At 38.2% G+C, this 24,872-nt stretch overlaps 1 protein-coding gene across 6 annotated transcripts in view; it reads right to left on the bottom strand.

The window, feature by feature from the left end:
• Positions 1 to 24,872, bottom strand: part of triob (trio Rho guanine nucleotide exchange factor b) — a 98,159-nt gene that overhangs the window by 17,192 nt on the left and 56,095 nt on the right. For all 6 annotated transcript variants that reach the window (XM_032554959.1, XM_032554968.1, XM_032554941.1 and 3 more), the window contains 22 exons: positions 21,156 to 21,351; positions 20,519 to 20,685; positions 18,216 to 18,335; positions 17,494 to 17,592; positions 17,289 to 17,381; positions 16,838 to 16,987; positions 16,617 to 16,731; positions 16,330 to 16,445; positions 14,545 to 14,667; positions 14,024 to 14,218; positions 13,518 to 13,633; positions 12,033 to 12,099; positions 11,788 to 11,897; positions 11,612 to 11,681; positions 11,237 to 11,326; positions 11,033 to 11,125; positions 10,743 to 10,854; positions 10,018 to 10,208; positions 9,792 to 9,893; positions 9,045 to 9,184; positions 8,403 to 8,502; positions 5,003 to 5,255 (listed from right to left, as the gene is read on the bottom strand). In XM_032554959.1, the coding sequence (XP_032410850.1) occupies positions 5,003 to 5,255; positions 8,403 to 8,502; positions 9,045 to 9,184; positions 9,792 to 9,893; positions 10,018 to 10,208; positions 10,743 to 10,854; positions 11,033 to 11,125; positions 11,237 to 11,326; positions 11,612 to 11,681; positions 11,788 to 11,897; positions 12,033 to 12,099; positions 13,518 to 13,633; positions 14,024 to 14,218; positions 14,545 to 14,667; positions 16,330 to 16,445; positions 16,617 to 16,731; positions 16,838 to 16,987; positions 17,289 to 17,381; positions 17,494 to 17,592; positions 18,216 to 18,335; positions 20,519 to 20,685; positions 21,156 to 21,351 (2,818 nt within the window). The remainder of the gene's footprint in view (positions 1 to 5,002; positions 5,256 to 8,402; positions 8,503 to 9,044; positions 9,185 to 9,791; positions 9,894 to 10,017; positions 10,209 to 10,742; positions 10,855 to 11,032; positions 11,126 to 11,236; positions 11,327 to 11,611; positions 11,682 to 11,787; positions 11,898 to 12,032; positions 12,100 to 13,517; positions 13,634 to 14,023; positions 14,219 to 14,544; positions 14,668 to 16,329; positions 16,446 to 16,616; positions 16,732 to 16,837; positions 16,988 to 17,288; positions 17,382 to 17,493; positions 17,593 to 18,215; positions 18,336 to 20,518; positions 20,686 to 21,155; positions 21,352 to 24,872) is intronic.

Raw genomic sequence — 24,872 nt, 5'->3', positions numbered from 1 at the left:
TTGCTTCCTGTTTAATTCATCAGCAAACTCATTTTAGCATTAAACTGCTGATGCAACTGGGACAGCTTTAGCTGCAGGACTATCGATGCATATCTGCACTAAGCAGAAACACGGCGAACAATGTGAACCTAATAAATGTGCATACACATGCAACAGCATGTTCTATGCATCCCAAATTAGCAGATATCAAACTTCATAAAAACTGCCATCACGTCTGTCTACCACTTAACACCTATTTTTTGAAGACATATTGGAAATGCACTAAATTGTGTCCATGTAATGTCCCAACACAATTGTGCATAATTGTGAAGTGGAGGGAAAACAATATGACGTTTGCAAAATGTTAAAAACATTTCAATCCACCTTAATCTAATACCTTCTAATAAAGCTCGGAGCACTAAGTTGCTTTCAGAAGTTACCTAATTACTAAATAAAATTAACCTGTGAATAATGTAATCTCGTCAAGGCTCCACAGGTTTGTCAGAGAACATTAGCGATCATACAGCATCAAGAAACATACCAGACAGGTCAAGGATAAAGTCAACTAGACTTTATCCTAGTTGACTTTATCCTAAAGTCAACTAGGATATTTATCGCAGGATTAGATACATAAACAATGTCATCACCCCAAACTGAAGCAACCAAGATACCCATGACAATTCTGAAAAACCAGATCCATAGCTAAGAGTCTGAATTTTTCAACAACGAAACTATTTTTTGTTAACAAAACCGACCTTCACAGGAGAAGATAAGAAGAAAAGTAATGCAAAGACAAAGACAGAAGAAGTCATGTCTGCACTTTGCCAAAAGTCATTGAAGAAAAACATGTAGAAGAAGGTACTCTGGTCAGATTAGACCAAAAATGAATCTTTTTGGCCAACAAGGAGAATGAATTGTGTGGTGGAAAACTAAAAAAATCCATCCACTAAAACACGGCAGTAGCAGCAACATACGGGGGACTTGCTTTTCATCAGAAGTTTTGTGATGGCCTAAGCAAATAATATTCGAGTAAGCTAAAAATAAGTTTGTGACAAAATCTGAACAAGTTCACTAAACAAGTAGCAACGGATGCCACTGCAAAGAACTTTGCAGATTTACAAGGTTTGCACTAAGAATATGAGTGGGGTTGCATGTGGGGGTTGAACATACAACTGGAGTGATTAAAAAGGTCTGTGCAGCAACACAGAAGCATGCCTGGGATTCCAGAGGTCTTGCCAGGAGAGTGTTATTTGGGTGGTCTTTCTCCCGCAGGAGAAGTGATGCAAAAACACACAGATGGAAGATGTGGTTAAGGACCTGCCTTCAGGGAAAGAGGTACAACGTGTGGGAAAGCGCTGGGAGACTTGACATGCTTACCTGTAAACACATGGAGAAGGCTTGAGAGGGCTTCCCACGGCAGTATTCATGGAGCACAGAATCAATCAGAACTAGATTTTGTTTATCTTTCATTGTATACATCTGACATCTGCGGAGCACTTGAGGAAAAACTACATCCTAAAAGCCTCATTCTCTTTTTGCTCTTATATTTTTCTTTCTTGCTGGGGTTTACAGTAAGATCTGCAGCCCATCTGTGCAGAGCCTGCCTGGTGAGCCCCCCCACACACACACACACACACCCACGCCCGCACGCACGCACAGAAACATAATCTAATGATAGAGATTGCAGCAGATTTAAAGCCGCATCACATAATAATGCATCGTCTAAATTAATTTCAGCACCATAATGCCACAACCTGATCCAGAGATGAACTTTAAAATGACTAAATAAGATGCACTAGAAGCATAACACAAAAACTAGCTGTTTCACACATATTAAGGCTTCCTTTCCCACATGTAGAACTTTTGAGATAAAAGGATACATTTTTGCAGCCTGGCTCATATTTTTCTTATCATTTATTAGACTCAGCTTCTACTGTGACAAACAACCCTGTTTTTAAATGTCACAATTATGTACTCTAAATGAATCCGAATGAAAGCTTTGATAAGAGAGATTGACATTTACACGTGTCCTCCTAGAAATAATGTTTCTTCCTCGTGTGTCACGCGTGATGGAAGCACCTACCCAGATCCAGCAGCCAGAACTTGCAGCTGTCTGAGGGGTCTTCCCCTGATAAATCCATAGAGAAAAACGGGCTCAAAGACACCAAGGAATCGATCCCACGGGCCATGTTCGCCAAGTATATAAGCCTCTTGATTCCCGACTTATTCTGTTAAAGCATTTCCACATGTATGAGAGTTTTTATGAGGAAGAAAAAAAACAGCCTAAGCTTATCCGAACTGCTTTGGAAAAGGTCTTGTAATTAAATAAACGTTGCCGATATTCCACAGAGAGAAAGTGAGAAGTCCAGTGTGAGACGAAAAGAGAAGTCAAATGCTGCATTATAGTGTAGGACGTTATCCTCTCCCTTTCTTTGTATCTTCTTTTCCTCCCTCCCTCCCTAGCGAGTGGGCTGCTGTGAGGATATCTCCTGTTCCAAAGGGACGTCTGGAAACATGCAGCTCATCTACCGTATTACCCTTTGTAGAAGCGCCCACACGAGCCGTGTGGGCGGGTGCATATTTTACAGGCATTAGGATGCATACAAGTTGTGCAGTATGCTTGGAATAAATATAGACTCTGTTATGAAATCCATCTGAAGTGAACAGGAAAAAGGTTCAACAGCAAATATGGAGGTGAGACACACAAAGATGCCTCAGTGAAGCTAAATGGGAGCAATAAGCAGCTTCAAGGCTACCAACAGTGAGGATATAATTACTATGTGTATGATTGTCAGCAAGTATATAGAAAAAAAAAATAGACAGAACACCAACTGCTCTGAAGACTGATGCCTTTGTGTGGGCACTTCACTATTTTGTAAAAAGAAAAAAGTTAATGTGACAGGATGAAAACGGAGAGATTCCTGGACAACAGTCTGATTTCCTGAACAGTCACTTTCTCAAGACTTGGGCAAAAAACAAAAAAAAAAGGAAAACAAAACTAAAAACTTAATTATTGATCATTAAAAAGAAGGCGAGGAAATAGCAAAGATGTTTTCCTCATTTTTTTTGTCCACCTCCTACACAGAGGCTTTTTTTTTTTTTTTTTACTAGAACAACCCCTGCAGGGAGAGCCTCCTTTTCATTACTTCCTCCGGTCACATGAAAAACAGCACGAACTGACTGTGAGGGTGCAGTCAAGGAATCAAAAACACGACAGGACAAAGGAACCTAACAGCTGGAGTTGAAAGTGTTCAATAAGTGTTTAGGAAATTCTTCCCTATTTTCTACTGGACCTTGTAGTAAACCATTCAGCTTACTCCAAACTCTGGGCAAGTTGTCATTTAAATACAAATGCAAACTTTTATTCTTTATCTCCATAGAAACAAGCAGTCCAGTTCTCACCCGCTCTTCCAGATTCCAAAAACCAAAATGCACATTTAGAAGATAAGACAGTAACCATCTTACATTTTGGTCTTTTTTTTTGTTGTTGTTGTCGTTTAATTTAATCAGTATTCAGGTGAATGATTTCAACTGTTCAGTTGACAGGAAACATACTAGTATACATAACCAGCAGTAGAAGGAAGTATGCTATTGTAGAAGCTGGAGACAATACCATCAGTTTTGTGTAAACACCTTTACTGTGTAAAGATGTCTCAAAGTTAGCCGTTTTCAGAATCACCGAGGTGCTTAAAATACAATCTGAGAAGTCAGATGTAGGACATAGAACATATCTAAAGGGAATATATTCAATATCAGATTTTTGTTCCTCAAACAAGACTTAGCAGATTGCAGGAAGGCAGAATTACAACAAAGTTGCTCTAATTTATCCTTTTACAGTTTCTACCTTTGTCAAGACGCATGCTAAAGTTAAAAATGTCCACAGTCTTTGGAAAATTTCCAAAGACTGTAGACATTTTAAGCTTAGCTTTATGGTTCTTAAGAAAATACACAAGGACACTACTGTTTTAGTAATGCTAAACGCTAATATATGATAATGAAGTCATCTCAATGTCTACTAGATGATTCTTGCAAAAAAGTTGCTTATAGCAAATGAAAGCTCGCCATGGGAAGGTTTTTTTTTTAGCTGTTCTTAAATGATCTTACAGCTAGTAAGACATCAAAATTGGTACCAGTAGTCAGAACTTTACACAAAACTGAAATGAACTACAAAAAAATTGATTGGTGCAGCTCAACTGGAGACCATTTCTCAAGAGTCTGAAATCAACACTTACATGACCAAAAGAAGAACATTCCGCACAGCACCATGAAATGGATCAGGCGGGGCTTTCTAGTCTCAGCGAATTACAAGATTGCAAGAAAGCAGATGGAACTGGATGATATCATTGCACTGACCCACAAAAAGCTGAAATTGAGCTGTCCCTGAGGACAAGAAGCAGCACGAGGCACTAAAGCCGTGGTTAGACACTTATGCTAAAAAAAAAAAAAGGCATAAAAGCACTTTTAGCACCACAACAAACATGCTAACAGCTTCTAATCATGACTAATGGAGTTTCTGACATCACATCCTCTATCATTTCACCACATAAGGAGACCTACGTGTAGTATTTGTTATGCTGGAGATGCATGCTGTTTCATGTTTAAGCCAAGAAATGGGCTTCCAAAGGTAATAATAAGGTAGGTAGCTGCTGGGAGGAAGTGAGAGGAAGTCATGAAATTTTCTTAAAGATAATTATTAGAGCTGCACTTCAGATATGATCTTCACTGTTGCATAGCAACACTTGGAAATACATGTTTGTGTTTCCTGAAGCAGTTAATAAGAAACTCAGGTTGTGCAGGTCAACTGTGATATGTTTTCAAATATAGAAGGAATCCTGATAGGTGTCACATGTTCATGTGTGTGTAACTGTGATCTGTATCTACTTGAATAGAATTTGAGAGGTTGGTTAGACAAAAAAAGACAAAAAAAATGAAGATATTTACTTTGTTAGATATATTTCAGTTTGATCAAATATTTTTCCATCCACTTGAGCTTTCAGAAGTGAGGAAAATACTCTGGTCCTACCTTTATGGTTGAATAGCCCCTCCATTTCCATGGAGGACCGGGAGTGTGCAATGCAGAGGATGGAGCAGGGCACGATTCCCTCCTGAGCAGGGGAGCGGTCTGTGGTCCTGACCAAGCACCAGTCTGGTTTGTCATGAAGTCGCTCCAAAACCTCCACAGTCTGACCGCGGCGTACGGTAAGCTCCCCATTGCTGCTGCCATTACTGGCCACAAAGTCATGGATCACCACCGTCAGTTCGCAGCCACCAGAGAGCTGTGATGGAAGGAGCAAATGATCGCTTAATCGATTAATATTTCAGATGCAGAGAAATGGGACTGGTGAGTGGAATCTGTTGATTTGTAGCTTAATTGTCCTTGACCTGTTTTGTTGCTCCCTGAAAGCACCATACATTGGTACAACCAGGTCATGCTAATACCAACACTCTTCCGAGTGGACAGTAATAGAGTGAAGACGGAATATTTACTGTAGCATCATTATTATGTTTAAGATGAAATCAGAGAAAACCGAGATGTAAGCAGATATTTAATTGGAAATTGTATTTTCTGTGAAATGTTGAGACATTTTTACGGGTCATTCATCCTGCGTGAGAGCAAGACATTCAGCAGATAAAAGCAAGGCTGGGCTAGGTACAGAAAACTGGCTCTGTTTTATCTTTTCTTGTGCTTTCAGCATAAGTACTTCATGGAACATGTCGTATTTGGAATTTTCTTCAACAGATTACCATTTTGTTAAAGAATAAACACAGGGTTGATAGCAATCTGTGACTTAAACTGCGCTAATCTTGGATATAAAATCAAAAGGTTTAAAATGTCAACTCTGTACATGATCTTGTCTCGTTTTTAAAAGAAACCCTGTCTTATGTTGACATTTTCCTAACAGGCTTTGAAGTTGCCTTTCTCCCATCCTAGATAATTAAGAACTGCTCTCAGCAGGAAGGCTAGAAAAAATATCTTGAATGCAGAACCTGCTAAAATCAGAACCAGCAGGTCTGAGCTTTACAAAACACAGATTGAAAATCTGCCACAAACTTCTGATCGGTGCATTTGTAAAACATTTTTATTTGTTGACAGGGCTGTATAACGTGTGGAAATATTTAGGATCAAAATAGTGAATAGGAGTGAATTATAACACCTAATGTACACATGTATAAAAATTGAAGCCAGAACACAGGATAGTCTAACGTTGTTTTAGTTGACATTTCATCTCACAAAATATTATAAAAATTCAGATCCAACATACATTTTACTTTTTGTGTCATATTTAAGCATCTTTTCAGTACAAATGTACTGAATCTGTAATCAATAAATCTGCTGCAACAATTATTTTAGTAATATGTAAACTAATGTATGTTGCTATACATATATAAATATATATACATATATAAATATGTATACATATATAAATATGTATAGCAAAAGTGAGAGCAATAAAGTGAAAAAATTACAAGCAGTAATGATTACAGACCTAATTTAGCTAAACAGAGAAAAACACTATCATACAATTTGACTTTAAATTAGGCTGTTTGCTGCTTTTAATGCTTTGATGCAAAATGACAGGTAGAGAAAATTTAGTTATATAAACATAAATCTCCACATAACAAAGAAAAAAGATGATAGTTGTAAGAGGTTGAAATTAATGTTAATATTATTTTAACAAATTAAATTAAAAAAGTGCACACACAAAGTCATAAGCTCCATTGCCAAATCATTCATGGAGGAAAAAGTCTACATTTGCAACATACCCTCTGATAGTGTGGCAGAGCCAGAGAACTGAGGAGCTGAGAGACAGGATTTGAGATCTTCTCTTCCAGTTTGTCAATTGTCTTCCACTCCCTCATCATGAAAGATGGCCAGAAAAGCAAAACAAGTTCTGGAGCACTGGCTGATTTTCAGCAGGGATCTCTAAAATGTTCCTCAATCACACTTAGAAGATGGTTACTCGACAAGGAGCTGTCACCCAAAGGACGGTCACACTCATTTTCTGAAATGTTGGTTTAGTAGCTACGTGAAATATATTTGAAGCTCTGGTCAAAGTTGAAAAATGATCCACAAGCTCTTCTTTGAAGTCCTCACTTTTAGACTATCGACGCATAAATGATTTCCTCAGGAAGATCTTCTCTCTGCAGCAGAGCAATTTAATCCATCCTTCCTCTAACGAATGCTTCTAAAAGAATTGACCTGGCTAAGGCCCCCACTCCATCACTAACAAAAACAGACTCCAGAAAAGTAGGGAGGATAAAACTGCCCAAATTTTAGAGAGAAGTCTGTGATCGATTAATGTGACGGGATAATGCTGTGCTCTCCTGTCTGGCAAGAAGACGAGCATCCTCCGTCAAAAGAGAGTGGGAGGCTGAAGCTGCTGACACACAAGTCAGTCACTTCAACAGAAAAACACACCGGAACAGGAGCGCACACACTCCCCCCACCCCGCCAGCAGCACAAGCATGCCACTGTCATTGCCTCCTGAAAGAAATGCCTCATCTGAGTACCCGCAGAAAGACGGGGCACACAGAGACTCATTCAAAAAGTGGGAATGGGATGCCCATTCAAATGTGCACGTGTTCCTCTATGTTTTTGGATCTTTATGCAAGTGAGCACGCTTCGAACTGAGGGGACAATTCTTAATTAATTAGCCTCTTTGATGATTTTGACGGGAATGGGCAGATGCACAAGCAGACACGGACTTGTTCACCTCCCATCTAAAACAGTCCTGTGTTGCATAAAGCAGCTGCACAGTCGAGATTAGTGCTACTCCAACAGTTAAGCTGTGAAAGCTGAACATTATAATTTTCTTATTTTCCTGATTGCAGAGGAAGCCTGGTGAGGGCCGATCTGGGGTAAATCCAAGTCAAGTGTGAAAATAATGACCCGATCCACTCCTCAGATTTATAATTAATACAACACGAAGGCAGAGGAAGAATTTTATTTTTTATTTTTATATCCGACTGTGTGGGGTGTTAGCTTTACAATTGATCATACTGAGCGTAGGAGGATAAGCCTTCTGTGGTGTGATTGCCACATATAACCAAAGCTGATCGTTACTGTTCCCAGAGAACAAGGATTTTCTCTCTCAACCACACACACACACACACACACACGCACTGTATTAGAGCTCTGTCAGATGGGCCATTTCTTTCACTCAACACAATCAAACACTTTTACAGGAAGTGATTTCCAGACAGTTGTCTGCATCCATCCAGTTTGCGGTTTCTGACGGAGATGTGTGACGGTACTCATCCTGACCAATAACAGAACGGCTACTTATTGACAAACAGAAATAGAATTGTGTCTTGTAATACAGGTAGATACTTAAAACTGTATAAATAATGCCCAGTTTAGGTGCTACCTGGCAGATATAAAGTTGAAGAATAATATGTGAGTGTATAAGCGTGTGTCCAACCTTGTCACTGTCCAGTGTGTTCTGGGATGTCCGTGAGGCGATAGAGATGGTATCTGGTTGGCTGCTAGCATCTCCCTGGCTGTCTAGATCCTCTCCATCCCTTCAGGAAGACAAAAAATATCGACTGGTATTCATAACATTGAATCTCGCTTCGATACAGTGAAAAATATTCACATCGCCTGAAACCTTTTTGCATTTTACCACATCACTGCCACAAACTTCATTGTGTTTATTGGTACTTTCTGTCGTAGACCAACAATTGTTGTCAAGTAGAGAAACATAATTGATCATTTTCTAACCTTTTCATAAGTGAAAATCTCAAATGTGTGTCAGGTGTTTTTATTCGGCTGTACTAAGTCAATAAAGTGTAAAGCTACCTTTGCACTGCAATTTGACCAGACAGTTTGTGCACCTTCTTCAAAACTGGTTCCAATACTATGTTTTGCTTAATCACACAAAATTGTCAAAATTGAAGATGGTGGCTGTAACATGACAAAATAACTGCAAGTATAAGGATTGTGAACAATTTTCAAATGCAGCTTTTGCTTTCTACACCTGCTGTGTTTTGTAATCCTGGTTATATAACTATTTTATATCTGACTGTGTGTCTTTCAAGCCTGGGTCAGTATTATCTTTGCTTACCGCCTGCCTTTGTGTTTAGCAGTAGTGGCTTTAGGGATGTGAATGGGCTCCTTCAGAGCTCCACGTAGGAGGACAGTTCTCTCCTGGATTACTTCTCTGATGTGCTTAATCCAGTCCTGCTTGTTCTCTATACTTGATGCCTGCAGGAAAGGAAATAAAAAATAAAATAAAAAAATCACATGAAAGATTCAGACAAAGTATATGAAAAACTCCTGAGTACTTTGGACTTTTCTGCTTTTTAAAATACAGAAAAATGCAGAACATCAGATTTTGTTCCTCAAAGAAGGAGCAAGAGCCGGTACATTTTTTTCACCGAGTGTGGATGTTGACTCATGGCATTGTGTAAGCATGTAGAGAGCACAGAATGACGTTCGTTGTCAAAAATTATTGTTCCATCTGATCCCACGAACTGTTTGATCTTATTTAATCTTGAGTCATTATTCCATAATCATTAGAGTCCTTTTCTATTTCACTAAGCAAACAGATACAGTGCTTGCTGCAGTGGTGAGTTATATAAGATGCTGTTTAAATTGGTGTTCTATACTTTGCGTTTAGTTAGCTGCAGCTACAGTACTGTACAAAAGGTTTGGAGTGCCACCTACTGCCATGCAGGCCAACCTCGGGGCTCCCTAACCTCCTTCTATGAACACGGCAATGAGAAGTGCAATTTAATATAAGTCTTTCAGACGACACTTTCAACTTTGAGTGATGTAAGGAAGAAAATTGCAGAACATTACTCAGTCGTACCTTGAGGACAATCTTGTTGTCTGAGGTTGGCGTCCTGCCCAGCCACAAGGCAAACTTACAAGGATCCCCCTCCACATGTTCTGTCACTCCAAGCTCTGATGTCTGTAGAATTGAAAGAAAAAAAGCACAACAGCAATTACACATTTTGCAACAAGAGAACAAGTCTTGTTGACTTACACAGCACATGTCCTAAGGATTTACACTAGCAAATTAAGGGTCTTCTTACAAAGAGCTTGCTCTTGTAGAGGTATTTGCTGCGGCCGTTCGAGTCTTTCACTTCCTTGCTGAAGACCAGGGACATCTCAAAGAGAAACAGATGTCTATCACGGCCTTTCCGAATGAGAGTCTTGGGATCCCACACCTGGAAGGACTCCTGGAGTATCAGCTCCCCCTGGGAGTCTATGTTCCCGTCAAACCCTGAGAAATTAGAAGATGGAACTGAGCAAGCCAATGATCTATTGAGCTGTGCTAGTATTTGGACACAACATGCGATACTCTTCAAACTTTTTCACATCTTGTTGCGATACATCTACAAACATCAAAGTGTTTTATGGGGATTTTATGTGACAGATTAACACATGGGGCACTTACGAGGAAAGTTTTTGGGGCCGAAGGGCTAAAATTTGAATAAGAACAAGATTTTTTTTTTCTCGATTTCAATTTTTTCTTCAGTGAAATTTTTTTTCCACGTCACTACTTTGTGTCGATCTATCATATAATCCTAAAAAACACATTAAGGTTTGTGGCTATAACATGAAGAAATAGGACAAAGGTTAAGAGGTAAAATTCAATTGAATGATATTGATGTTAGATTTAAATAAAATTATCTCAAGGCAGACTAATCACCAGTTAGATCACCAATAGATCAGAATTGGAATCTTTCTTTATCCTGAATGAAACTGTACCAGTGTAGTGGATGCATGTGCGTGTGTGATGTCTGATTCTACATGCCTTCCAGCATAGAGAGGTGCATGGCATCATTGGCTTTCTTTGGAACGCTGAGCATCACTTCAAGGCCATCCTTGATTTCACCTTTCCCCTCTTCGCAGCATGTCAACAACTCCTTCAGTGGAATAGCATATATATAGACATGTTTCAGAAACCATGCTATGAACTCCAAAAGAATTTTAAGCGTGAATGTGTTCCCACTACTTTTTCCAGGTCTAGCATTTCCACTTCCAAACATAAAAACTTGCAGATAACTAGTCATGTCACTAAAATTAATTTGAAACTTGCTCTACCTTCAGAAGTAATTGGTATTTTGTGATTCGTTGAACGGGCTTGATGAGGTAAGAAGAGATGGAGTTGGCAAGGCGATGTCTTTGTTGAATTTCCTGTGGATTAAAATGGAAACATGTCTTTGAATTAAGAGAGATATTTCTTTTTTTATTTAATGGTTTACAACAAGTAAGTCAGAATTTCTGACAATTTAAAGCTTTACTTACATCAAAGTAGGGTCCAGCATGTTCCAGGATGAGCTGAGTGGAGTCAGGTTTGTTCTTGCAGTAGTTCACATACATCTGGAATTTGTCAGCCTGAGTAGGAGATTTCATAAATGTGTTATAATCAAGATATGAACCCTAATTTTAACGCTAAACACCAGTTAAAACAGCAATTTATCCCCCAAATACCCCATTATTTGAGGGAGAAATTGAAATTGAGAGAGAAATTACCAACCTGACCAAAGTAATATGAACGCAGTTTTATTTTAAACATGTGTTTAAATAAACTGAAGAATTTATTGTGTTGTAAAATAATGGTCATAGCTACTTGAAATAAAAACACAGCAAACACAGAATTCATTACATATGCTCACTTACCCAGGTCACAAAACAATGACCCACATCCTCTGGAAGCTGCTCATACTTCTCCAGCTCCTTCAAGAAGATACTGTTTGGAGAGGAAAAAATATTTACTCATAGACTATTAATCACCTTGCCTCTGCGAAATACAAACAATATTTCTACACATTGTCGCAGATTGCTGCTAAACTGACTTGTGATGAAACTCGTAGAGGTCCTGCATGTTCCCAAAGATGATGTGTTCCTTGTTGACAATGCCAGGAGGAATCTCCTCAACACCACTGGTCATTTCCCACAGGTACGTCTGCACAAACGCAACCATATGAAAACAGTTGTTTACATACATCTAGCTGAAGCGTTAATGAACACATGTACAATTTATGAGTGACAAATCAAGACTATAGGATTAATTAGAAACAGCATCTAAGGCAATACTCACATCCATACATTCACGTAGGTCTCTGACATATGCTTTCTCTGTTTGGATCAGCTCTGCCATTATAAATCTGGGCGAGAGAAAAGGACTCAATATGATAGTAAAATTGGAGAAATAGACATTAATTTCTTTTTAGTTTGCTGCAGGTAAAACTACATAAACAAAGGAAGGAAACTATATGAAACAAAGCAGAAAATAACACAAAACATTTTTTAGTTTATTATAATCTTTGAATGTGCAATGTGACTGTAACATGTATTTCAAAATATAAACACTAAGTTATTTGTTTGTCACATTATGATGAGCTGCTTTACATTTCAAAGCAGCTATTTTACTCTACTGTTTTGAATGCATGGTTAAGTGCATGAAAATATCAATAAATTACTTTATTTATATTATTTATTTTTCATAGTTTTTTGTCATGTCTATGAGCGTTTTGTGTTTTTAATCTCAAATACAATATTGGTTTCTGGATTTAGCATGGTTACTGGATTACACTCCCCTGCCTGTAATTTTATTCAGGCATTATGTTTTTTTAACTCCAGCTGAGAGCGGTACAATGTTGATTTCCTATATTTTTTGCTTACAGCTGGCATATAAATAACATACTTGCACCTGAGGGGGAAATCTGCCAATATTAGATGGAAGCATTATCCTTTACGCAGTTTTGGACTGTTATTGTAAATTGTGTAATTTGCAATGGTAGAAAGTAGACTTGTTGGTGGATGGATTCCTATGAAGGTCTCATAAATCATTTACAAGTGCCACTTTGTATTCCCAGTCATTGAAAGGATTAACATTTCTGTGTTAATTCTGAAGTCTTTAGGGCACAAGTTAAAGTCGAACCTTAAATGTTAAAGTCTTAAATGTGATTCACATGGTGGTTACATTTGATTTGGAGATTTTATCATTAAAACTGTGAGGATTTGAGTTTTCTTTGTGTTTATTTCAAGTTTCTATGTCTATTGAGTCTCCGTGTTGTCTTGTCTACCCCTTGATTTTTTCCAGCTGTGTCTCGTTCCCAGATTACCCTCTGTGTATTTAATGCCACTTGTGTTCCTTGTTCTTTGTTGGGTCCTTGTTGAATCTGTCTTGTAGCGTCAGATGTTTGTGCTGTTACCAGTTGCTATCAGCATTGAGCTATTAGCCTTCCGCTCATTCTGTGCTGCCTGGACTTTGGATTGTTGTGCTTTTGATCATTCAATCATCATCATCATCATTTCTCCATAAACTGGGCCCACTGTCTTCCTCACCACCTCTAACCTCATGACAAGAACTGTCACTTTAGGTGGCCATCTTGTTAAGAATTCCTGTAGTTTTCCAAAGGTAGCTTAATCATCCTTTTGAAATATTTCTTGTTCTTAGGAACTAGATATAACTAAAGTTTGCTGCAAGGCTGAACACAAAAAGTAACACATTCAATATAACTATAACTCTAAGACTCAATAGCTAACAGGTGAGCAGAAAAAAAAAAAGTCGAATTCTTACTCTTTCCTTCGTGCTGATTTTCTCTTTTCCTCATTGAGTTCATGGGCAGCGTCTCTTAGCTTGACCTCTGACCCCGGAGCGGTAGCTGGGATGATGTCCAGTTGCAGCTCTTTGCTCTGAACACACAGCAGGTTGTGGTTATTATGTGGCATACAGCAGCTAGATAGGATATCCAGCTGCTGTGTGGTGTTTGCCTTCTGTTGGCAGATGTTCGCTAAACAAAGTTTGAACAGCAGCATGCAGTAAACGGACGACAATACCATCTGGTCTCTGCACACCATAAAATAAAACGCAGTAGTAGGACTGGCTGATTTAAAAAAAAATAAATAAATAAAATCTTTAAGCAACACAAAGCCTGATTTTTTTTGTTTTTTGTTGCCGTTGTTAGAGTCTATTAAGTTGTCCTGATCTTATTTTTAAAACCTGGTGAAATCTCTTTGCGAGTTTCTCTATGTACCAATAATGTATGTACTCACAAAAAAAACAAAAACAACAAAATCACTCACAGCCTTGTTTGAATCGGAAGAGATGCCAAGTGCCGTTTCCAGGCTGGTTCGATATTTGTCCATGCGGAGAGAGAAGTCCCTGTAGCGCTTGTCCACGGAGGACACCCATTTCTTTATCTCCAGGGCATGGGCGTGGCCCTTGTCACAAAACCCATCCGCCAGCTGGATCAACAGCTTCACCCGCTCTTTGGTTTGCTGTCAATAGAGGGACATTCAGGGAGGGCAGCAGAGAGGGAGGAGAGAGAGGTGGTGCCAACAGAGAAAAGGTAGATGAGCGAAAGAAAGAGTTGGGAATCATGTGTTGCTTGGTGGACACAATAGCGAGCTCTCTGACACACAATAACAGTGACACAGCAAAGAGGACAATGAAGTGCCCCTGGAAATGGGCCTCACAGCGTAGCGGCGGACTGACTGAGCGAGCACAACATGATAATCAGATAACAACAGAGAGAATCACCACAAGCAGAAACTACTTTCTCTCACTTCGCAGGAAAACCAGAAAACATAAGACCTGCACGTACCTTTGCTGTGATCTGGAAGTCTTCATGCTCTTTCAGCAGCTCCTGCGTGTGGTGAATGCTCGACCCAGTGGACGTGTGCGTGGACAGGTAGAACTCCCCGGTGTCATGGATCCACTCCAGGGCCTGGCGAAACGACCAATCATGAGAGACGACACAGAGATTCCAGATAGCCTACGTGTCCAGCTCTGATAAGGATTCAAGTCTTAAGACAACAAGCAATCTAACAAAGTTGAAACTTTCTGAACAATATTTGAAATAAACTGAAAAGGGATTGTAAAATAAAAACGTTACTACAGAACCTACTTTTACTTTATAAAATAAGTCCTTTTTTAAAATTATAGAATAATATTTATGAAAATTATCGACTGAATATTACACTAATACTAATTATGAAATACTGATGGCTATATTATAAACATGCAGTTGTTCCACAAGAAAATGCAAATTATTTACAAAAAGGAAATAGTTTTGTCACTTTCTCTTCTTTTTAATTTTAGAATGCCCTACCTAGTGTTTTTCTTTTTTATGGCCTGTGTATTTTAAAACCAGGCCCTGGAGGTGACACTGCCCTGGCCTGAAATGGCAGAACTGGTCCAGTCAAACTGTGAGACCAAAAAGCATTCACACCCTGGGGATAAAACCTGGAAAGCCTTAAAATAGCTGTGTTCCAGAAAACAAGTGTGATGTAATTTCATTCTTACAGGCCAAGAAATGATGTTCCAATACTGTGTTTTCCAAACACCACAAGGGGGAGCTAAGTGTATGGAATTATACAGCAATGAGGCACTGTGGTGGCACTACAGCAGCAATAGCTTGCAAAACTATCCCATTTCTGTAACATTGCAGTATTCTATTTTTTTCATGTTAAAACCTAAAACCTCAGTGTATTGTGTGGTGATTTTATGTGACAGACCAACAGGAAATAGTGCATTTATTTGATAAAACACTGACTGAAATTTTGAGAAGCAGGGAGAGCATTTCTTTTCAGCAATCCAAAGTCAGCACTTTTTGGCCTACTTTGCCCATTCTTCTTTGGAAAATAGCACATGCTAAGTTAGATTAGTTAAAGAGCATCTGTCAACATCAGTGTTCAGTTTTGCCACAGATTCTCAATTAGATTTGAGTCTGGCGTCTGAGCCTGTTTGGGGTTTTGAGTTTAATCTGAAAAAAACTGTAATCTTTCAACTTGTCTCCAAAATGACACATAGAAAACTGAAATTTGGACTTCTTATGCCTTTCTTTCAACAATAAGTTTCATAAAAGTCAGATTTGTTGAAAATACAACTAATAGCTGTCCTGTCAACATATTTCCCAACAGGAGCTGCTGATGTCAGCTCCTTCGCTAGAGCTACTATTATTGCAGGTTTATATTCTGCACAAGTTCTGCCAAAATGAAAAAGTCCAGATGTGAGTTTAGTTTGCGTGTGGAAATTTTCTGCACTTTAAGCAGACTTATGCAAACTCTTCTTCTATATACAGTATTTGCCTTTTTAGAGAAATGCAGGAAGTAATTTAACCAACACACATAAGCCAGTTTTAACTATGTTATCATGGCAAAACACTGCATACTGTCATAAGTGGAAAAAATACTGCACTGAACTCAGTAAAATAAATTCTTAAATGTCCTTTAAAAGCACAAATCACCCATAAGTTTTTGTCTTTCTGTCTAGTATCAGTCTAATTAGTCAAATTTCGCATTTTTGCAATTTTACAAGTGTAGTGGTCATATCGCGCTAACTCCTCGATTAAACAAGAATACAGAGACACACATGCACAAGAACACACCTGCTTGGCGCTTCTTTCAAACACCACATATTGCTGGCACTGGTCCAGCCTCCTCTTCCTCATGGTCCAGAAGTGGAGGACTCTGTTCTCTCTCTGCAGCAACTCATTCAAGATATCTGATACAACAACACAAAAACATGGTTAATTCGGCATAACAACAGGATGTCTGCAATCATAAGGCTCTGATTAGGATTTTACAGGAGGAAGAAACGGTTACACAAAGTTCAGAGAATTATTTTATAAACAGAACACATAAATCATGAGGATATGTATTGCTCTTTACATACTTTTGACTTGAGTCTCTGGAGCTTTTACGTGGGACAGCATGCCAGGCATGTTGACACTATTTCTGTGCAGGTACTTCAAGAACACATCGGCATTACGTCTGGCTAACGTACAGGCCTGTGAACATGAAGGGAGGAGGAAATGATCACTCATCGGATCAGCTCAGAAATCACAGAAATGCATGTGTGGGCGTTTCTTTTCATATCTGAAGTTTTGGTCTCACTTTGAGAAATGCCTCTTTCTGCTCCAGATGTTTGCTGACCATAGGGGTGACATGATCCGTCTCACTGTTTGGGCCCAGTTTGTCAGCACCGCCGCACCAGTCCTCCTCTCGCTTGTACTCCTGTTCGAGGCTTTCCAAAACACTGCACACCTAAAGCACGCAAACACGACGTGGCTTTTAAATTCGCTCCAAAAGTATGTAGAAATGATATTCGGCTCATTCATTGTTATTTCAAAAATTATTCACTTGCAAAGATCTGAACTGTGCACAGCTGTTTCCAATCACAAGCAAAACAAATCTTTTCAATATTCAAATAAACTAACAAAATTATATTTCTGCATTTTCTTGTGCACGAATCCCTATTCACCATTATAAATAATTGGCATGACACTCCAGTTGTCCAAGTAGCATCAAACAAGATGCCCTTTTGTGCCCTGTTAGACAAAAATACCTGTTCAGATGTTTTGTAGAAAGCCACAGAGGCATTAACAAGTTTCAGCCTGTCCTCCATCTTAAGCATCAGCTGCTGCCAGTGATCCGCCACCTTCAAGTCAAACGAAACTCATCAGATTTCCAACAAAATTCTAAAACCCACACTGTGCTGCCTACACAGATTTCATTATTTTTCATAGATATACATAAAAAGCAAACCGCACCTTTTCTGCACAGTCTCTGATCATGTCCATGTCGTAGTGGTTTGCCTGAAGAAGCGCCTCTGCCTTCTGCTGCACCTGCAGTGCACTCTGGTGGGTTTTCTTCATTAAGAATGAGATAAAAACAAACTTTAAATATATAACAATTAATAAACAATGAATCCAGCATATAAAAACAGATGAATGTTTTCGAAATTTGTCCTAGGTTCATGCTGGTCCCATATTTGTGCAGTATGCATATGATGGAGCTTTTGCCATAATTCTTTCATTTTTAACTACAGGACCTATTGGGCTTGTCTTGTACTACTGCAACTAAAAATTCTCGTCCCACACTTTTGCAAAAACCAAAACAAAAGTGGATCTTATTAGTGTGTATGGGATCTGTGAAGAAAGCAGGTCAGGGACAGGCCTGCATTAAAATAAGCAAACCTTGACTGAGTTCAAAGGAATGCAAAAGGGACACTCAATGGCAAAAACTAGGAAAGAATAACGAGTGAAAAATGAGGGAGAGACATTAAAATAAGCTATTTATAATTTCATTTGATGTGTCAATTTTATAAGGAGAGGTGCAGATTGATAAGACCCTATGGTATCTCCGAAAGAAAAAATGTTAAGAGGTGAAGGACAAAAAGTAATGGAAAAACAAAAAAAATTGTCTTGTTTATATATATATATATATATATATATATATATATATATATATATATATATATATTCAATTTCACCTCAATTGCATGTTGAAATTGTTCATGTTCTTTCTGCAGCTGCTCAGCTTCTTGTAATGAACTGGCTGTGATGAGACCGGCATTGAGCATTGATTCCCCATTACGGATCCAACCTAAAACCTGCAACACACAGAGAAAGCATTTATTATTCATGCTTCAGTAGTAGTTTCAGCATTTGGTCTGAATTTTTCCATTCTCTCCTAAAAGCTAATTAAAAAGACAGCTTAATTAATGTTTTTATTTTCAGTTACTGTGTAAGTTCAAACTATCATCTAATGTTTGCATCCTCCCTCTCTCTACTTCGGCCCTGTATCCAAGTTGAAATCTCTCCGAGTGCAAACTTCTTGACACTTCGGATTTATTCTTCACTTCCACACTTTTCCCTCTCTTGGGTAATCTTGAAACCAACCGTACCACAACAACCCTGCTCCACCTCACACACATGCAGTCTGCAGCTTGAAAGATCGTTTTCCCTCATAGTTATGCCGACCTAGTTCTAGCTGGAGAGCGCACTCACAAAGACATTTCCCTCCCTCTCTGACTCAGCAGGCACACTTGCTGTGTGGGTGACGGCCAGAACCGTAGCTGACGCTCAGCTATAAAAGTGATGATGCAACCCTGACTCCTGCTTTAGACTCCTGGGACAATGTTTCCATTATGCCTGCAATGTCCTCAGGTGGCATGAAATCCATTAAATGTGCTTTTCCCGTCATACAGTCATACCACTTCAATTTTTTCCTTTCCCTCTCATGCGAGTCTGATGCACTAGCCTCTATTAATCCCTGTTTCTACCATTTATTTGGGACACGCCTATTTCAAATTACTCACACAAAGAAACCCTTACAGGTAGGACAACATAATGCAATAAAAAAAACCATAAAAAGTATATTAATTGTTAGAGATTGCACAATTTTATCCTGCAACCATCATTCTGGCACATCATTCCACTTGCTGCAATGTGTCTAGAATTTTTTTTTCTACTAAAGTATGTTTTTGTTTCTTTTGGCATTTGTCCAATTTTTTCATGTAAACACACAAACCATATGATTCTACTTGCCTGCATCAGTATAAGAGCTGTATTGGAAAAAAAAATAAAATATTTTCTATAATAATTTGTTTTGCTTTGAAATGTCAGCCTGCAAAATTGCTCCAAATGAGTGTCATGTTGTAATTGTGCACAAGCGGAGAATATCAGCGCTTCGCTTAAACAACAATCCCTCTTCGTCTCTCTGTGATGCCTGATGTGTTTTCTGATAAATATGTTTTGCGTGTCTAGAATTTCTGTTCTCGAAGCAGAGAAGAGGAATGAGTTCAGACACATCTTTATTGTTGTTTGGGCAATATAGGGGACAAAGAAAAAAAAAATCCTGCAACAAAAACATTTTAGGTTTACGTTTGTATTGGCTTAGATCAATATAGAGGCAATAGTGTGGAAAATACACCTATTAATACACAGGGTCCCCATCAACAGGGTGCCTGTGGGCACCTATAGCCTCCAAAGACCATAGTGGATGTAAAAATTGATAAATCATTAATCGTCAAGTTATATAAATAAAAGTAAACCGTCCGTATCCCTTGGTATTACTCAGAACCCATGAAATAGCTCAGTTGTAAAGAGACTGATGTCTTCCAAATTTGAAAAAAAATCCCCACATTTCAAAAAAATGTTCCTTCCTCATGCATGTATAAGCTTTTACAAACTTTGAACTTTGTGTCATGAATCTCTAAAAATCTGTTCAACAACTTCACCAGTTCTTAAAATTTTAAAGTCAATATTTTTCTAAGTTAGCATATATTTCTGATGCCAATAATAACTACTATACTCTACATAAACACATACAAAGAAAGGAAGAAAGAAAAAGTAGGAAGTAAACAAAGAAAAATTTAAACAAAAGGAGAAAAATACATAAGTGTATAAAGAAATAAGGAAAGATATACAGAAATAAAGAAAGAAGAAAAAAAACAGAATTTGTTGACAAGGGCTGAGTCATGTATTGGCAGTTCTGTGCAAGCAGAACGTGCTGTGACCTTTTAACACACACTAACACATTCTGTTGTAATTGTGGCATGTTGTAGCAATATATTATTAGAAAGACTTTCCAATAATTAACCTAGCCTCGCCCCAGTCTGAGAACAACTGTTTTTTAAAATGATTATTATCTTTATTAGACTTCTGTGAACATTGCAGTCATGTCCTGATGTAAAAAGTTTAAACTTGAACATTGTTGTGTCCTGTTCTTGCCTGTTTTCATGCAGTATTACTGTCTCTCACTGATACAATCTTGTGTTCATAAAGTGAGTACCTGTTTGACTTCAGCTTGAAGATGTCTTAACTGGACACACTGCTCCAAGTGTCTCCTGTGCTGCTCTGCAGCCAGGTCCAGCTCCTGCTGCTTCTCATGAAGGAACTCTAACAGGTCCTGCACCCGCGTTGCCATGTCCACATCTCTATCACATAGCAGCTCCACACCTGGAATAATAAACACTTTATTAAGCCAACATATACAGTTTTCCCCATCTTTCTATTCTAGTGATTTTTAAAAAAAATTTAAATATGCAGCTGTAACAAAAGCGAAAGCTTTATTTGTATTTGATTCTTTCTTTTAACTTAAAAGGGCCCATGTAAAGAGACAATATAAAGAGAGCAGTCTGTGTAGTGTTTTCATCAGATTCACATGACCATGTGTGACACATGATGAAACCTGAGCAGAAAAATGCCCTTTATTATGAAAGCATTCTTGAAATAATTACTATGTGAAATATATGAACAACCTTTTAATTTTTCCCTAAAGTCAAAATGGGATGTTTTATCAAAAAAAAAATGCAGAGGCTGTTCTTATGATGCTACAGATTATGAGCTGTTGTTTCAGAAAAGTGCCTCCGTGTCCCAGAGTATTTGCTGTTTTTTGTGGGGGTTTTTTTCAAATTCTTTTCTCTCACCAGATGTCTGGACCTCTGTGACATACTGCAGCAGCTCTTGCCCCTGGTGGATGACGTCAAAAGTGAGGTTGTTCATGGTAAGTGCTTTATCTGCATGGTGCTGAAGCCTCTGCTCAGCCAGGGTCAGGTCCTCTGTGTCAAAGTCATTCATCTGCTTGGACAGTTCCTCATTCCATGACTCCAGGTCTGAGATGATCTGTGGGACAGAAAAAGGTGAACTCATCAGTTTAAGCAGGTGTTCGGTAAATATTCAAAAGGTTTCCTTTCTTTTACCTCTGTATACATTTTATTGCTCTCCTAAAACTGAGGAAGCTGGACCAAAAGCCATTCTGCAGATATACCGTTATGGTCAGCTGTGAATCTCAGAGTATACGTTGTTGAAACTATTTAAACTTTAAACACTATAAACAATTTTGATGACTCCCATAGTAACAAATAGCAATAAAATAACAACGTGGTATTTCACGGCTGGCGGAGCAGATGTACTGAGATGTCGGTGCTTGTCACTGACTGCCCACGCTGCCTGAATCATGATACTGGGGGTCCCTCTGTCCTGGTGTTGTTCAGCTCTGTCTGTCACAAAGTTTTTAAAAAAACAAGGTGGTCTGATGGACAATTGCTGAAATGTTTTTGATAGAATTTGTCTAAAATAAAGATTCAGGTCTTGGCATGAAAGTAAATTAGGCTTTTCTTGTCAGATTTGTCTTTTTAAGTGACAACAGTTAAAAAGACTGCAGTCTTTTTCATTAACATATGATTCATGAAGACGACATCTAATCATGACAAGTTTGTAAGTAACAAGAACAAATGTCGGGTTTGACCCAAAGCTGTGCTCTGTTCAGATGTTGCAAAGCGTTATAAACTTGAAAGAAATCGCTTTAACAATATAACTGAAAAACATGAACAGTAGTACAAAAGCAGTAATGGTTTTTATGAGTGATCGTCACATGGCGGTAAAAATTCACTCTGTGTGCATTAATAAAAATGAGAAGCTTTGGTGGCAGCTGTTGCTCTCAATTGAGAAACCGCCATCTTGTTTTTGAGAAGACCCCCTCTCAAGAAGACAAGAGTCGAGCAAAAACAGAAACACAAAGACATGCCAAACAAAAAAAGCGGGTGGATGAGGTTTTGATGTTAATAGCTTTATGCATCTGGGCCAAAACAGAGATGCAATCAGTAAAAGATTCCTGAAATGAAACATCAGGAACGGGATCTCCTCAGCTGACAGAGTATTTATTTTTCTTCATTTTCTAGGGTTCTAAATGTTCTAGAATGGATTCTTCAGTCAACATCCACACTTTGACAAAATATTTGGTCAGTATAGACAAGCAGTAATGTATATTAAGCTGCATATTGAGTATTAATTTAAAACACAAATGTTCCTTTTTTATTAAGCAGAAGTTCAACCCACTCATTGGTAGACTTAATATAAAACCTAAATCATGTTTTGGGCAAATTAAACCATTTATATACACAGTTTACTTTGCAACCATAATGAAACTAAACTGATCTGCACAAGTTACATTTCCAGCAATTTGGCCCCTTGTTAAAATCAAGTTACACAGCAAATGTGAACACTCATATTGATGTATAGTTTTTCATTTCATTTTGTTAAGCTTTTCTGACTTTCTTAACATTATGGACAAATTTTATTTTCCAGTTGTTCACATAATGTTTTAAATGAATCTTGACATGAACAGTCAAGATTCACTGCAAGATTTTCTAGAAAGCTAAGATAGATCCCAAAAGTAATGAGGAACAAAAATTCCTTTATTAAAACTCAACAAAAAGCCAAGCTATAAAATATAGCTTTATAGGTATAAAGATATATGTTGACACCCTCAGCATTGCTATCAATAATATAAACAAAATGATATACAATATTCTTCTACAAAATAAAGTCTGCTTGCTGTAGAACAAAGACTATAGCGATGTGAATTTCTCTGGAGGAAAGATTTGCATAACATTAACTATCAGTTTTGTACACAATAATACAAATTACCCCATTATAAACAATAATAACAATATTTCAAAATTAGCAGAAATGTTTACACAACTCACCAAGCATTCATTTGAACTTTGCCTTCCTCTCCTCTTACAGTTGAGTAAAATGCCTTCTGAGTACAAAAAGACCATTTCCTTCATCTATCAGGACTAAGACAACTAATGAGTTGAGGAGACACTGTTAGTATCCCTGTTCTCTATTGTCTTATTGGCTTTGCGTAACGGTGAGAAGGGGAACCTAAGCAAGGCAAGAACTAATGGATGAGGCTATGTCTCACCTTTGCCTTGTTCTTAGACACACAGACTCACACCTCCAGTCGTGCCAGGAGGAGGTACAGTATTGCAAACTTTCACAAGTGTGTGTGGGAGCAGGGAAAAGAGGAAAATAAATCTGTCCTCCACCCATCTTCATGCTTGAGCTCTGTGTCATATTAATCCTGTGTCTGCATGCGTGCTTGTGGGCGTACTTCAGCGCTTTGCTTGTGTGATTAGCAGATTCACCGCCTTTACCTGGCCTGACATGCAGAGCTAATCTGGTTTTCGGGACAACAGAGACCCAACAAACCACAGAGGATTTTAATACCTGAAGAACTGTTCATATCCGCTTAATTTTTTTATTTCTGTCATATTAGAAATACAATCTTTAGGTGATGGACCAACACAAAGTGGTGCATTATTGTTTAATGAAAAAAAATTCTACAACGGTTCCAAAATTTGCAAATAATACGGAAAATGTGCTGAACATGTATTTTTAGCCCCCCTATGCTTGCATTTATATTTTTTGCTATATAGCTCAAATTTTTACATTTTGTCATTAAGTCTCACCTGGATTCCGGTCTGCAAGACATTCTAACATCTGCTTTGATTTGCTCTGGTTGCAATTTTAGGGCAAGTTGTCCAGCTGGAAGGTGAGACCCCTAAAATCTCATCCCAAATGTTCTGCAACTAGTTTTCTTACTAGATTGCCTGATAAAGGAAAACATCCCAACATCATAAAGCTGCTGCCATAATGTTTCACTCAGTGGATGGTGTGTTCAAGAACATGTGCAGTTTTCAATGACAAATAGCATTTTGCAGACAACTAAGAAGTTTTATTTTGGAGTATTCTACATGTCTGCTGTGTCTCCTATGTTGCTTTTGATGAACTGCTTAAAGGACTTGTTGGTAATGATTGGTAAAAGTCAGACTTTTAAAAAGTGTAACTAATAGGGAAGATTTGACAGATTAATCTACTCGCCTTTAGGTTGATGCTGCATTTAATCAGAATAAATTACAGGCAACTGGTTGTGAAGGCTATTGTTCTGGGGAATCAGGTTACGGGGAGATAAAAAATGCATGCAACACCTTTCAAATATTATTTATTAAAAAAACTATTAAAATCTAAGCCATTGTGTTAGCTTATCATATAAAATCACAAAGAAACATACTGAGATTTAAAAAAACGGAGTTCAAGGTGTAAACTATAAGTTATGTGGCATGAAATTAGACATTTTACTTCTTTACACATTTCATACTTTTACATGTGATACAACATCCAAGAACCCAGATCACCTTAAGCTTTTATTCTTGCTCCAAGCATTGGGAGTGGCTTACAAAGTTTGATTCGATGGCTTATATGTGACATAAAATAAAATGTTAGAATAAAACAGTCATCATATCCTAGCACTAGTTAAGGGAAGCATTCAGTGTCACAGTGGGATGCTCAGGAATAAG

Source organism: Xiphophorus hellerii, chromosome 3, assembly GCF_003331165.1.
Source record: "Xiphophorus hellerii strain 12219 chromosome 3, Xiphophorus_hellerii-4.1, whole genome shotgun sequence".
Classification (NCBI taxonomy): Eukaryota; Metazoa; Chordata; class Actinopteri; order Cyprinodontiformes; family Poeciliidae; genus Xiphophorus; species Xiphophorus hellerii.
The sequence above is the reverse complement of the archived record's forward strand: the minus strand, read 5'-3'. Positions and strand labels throughout refer to the sequence as shown.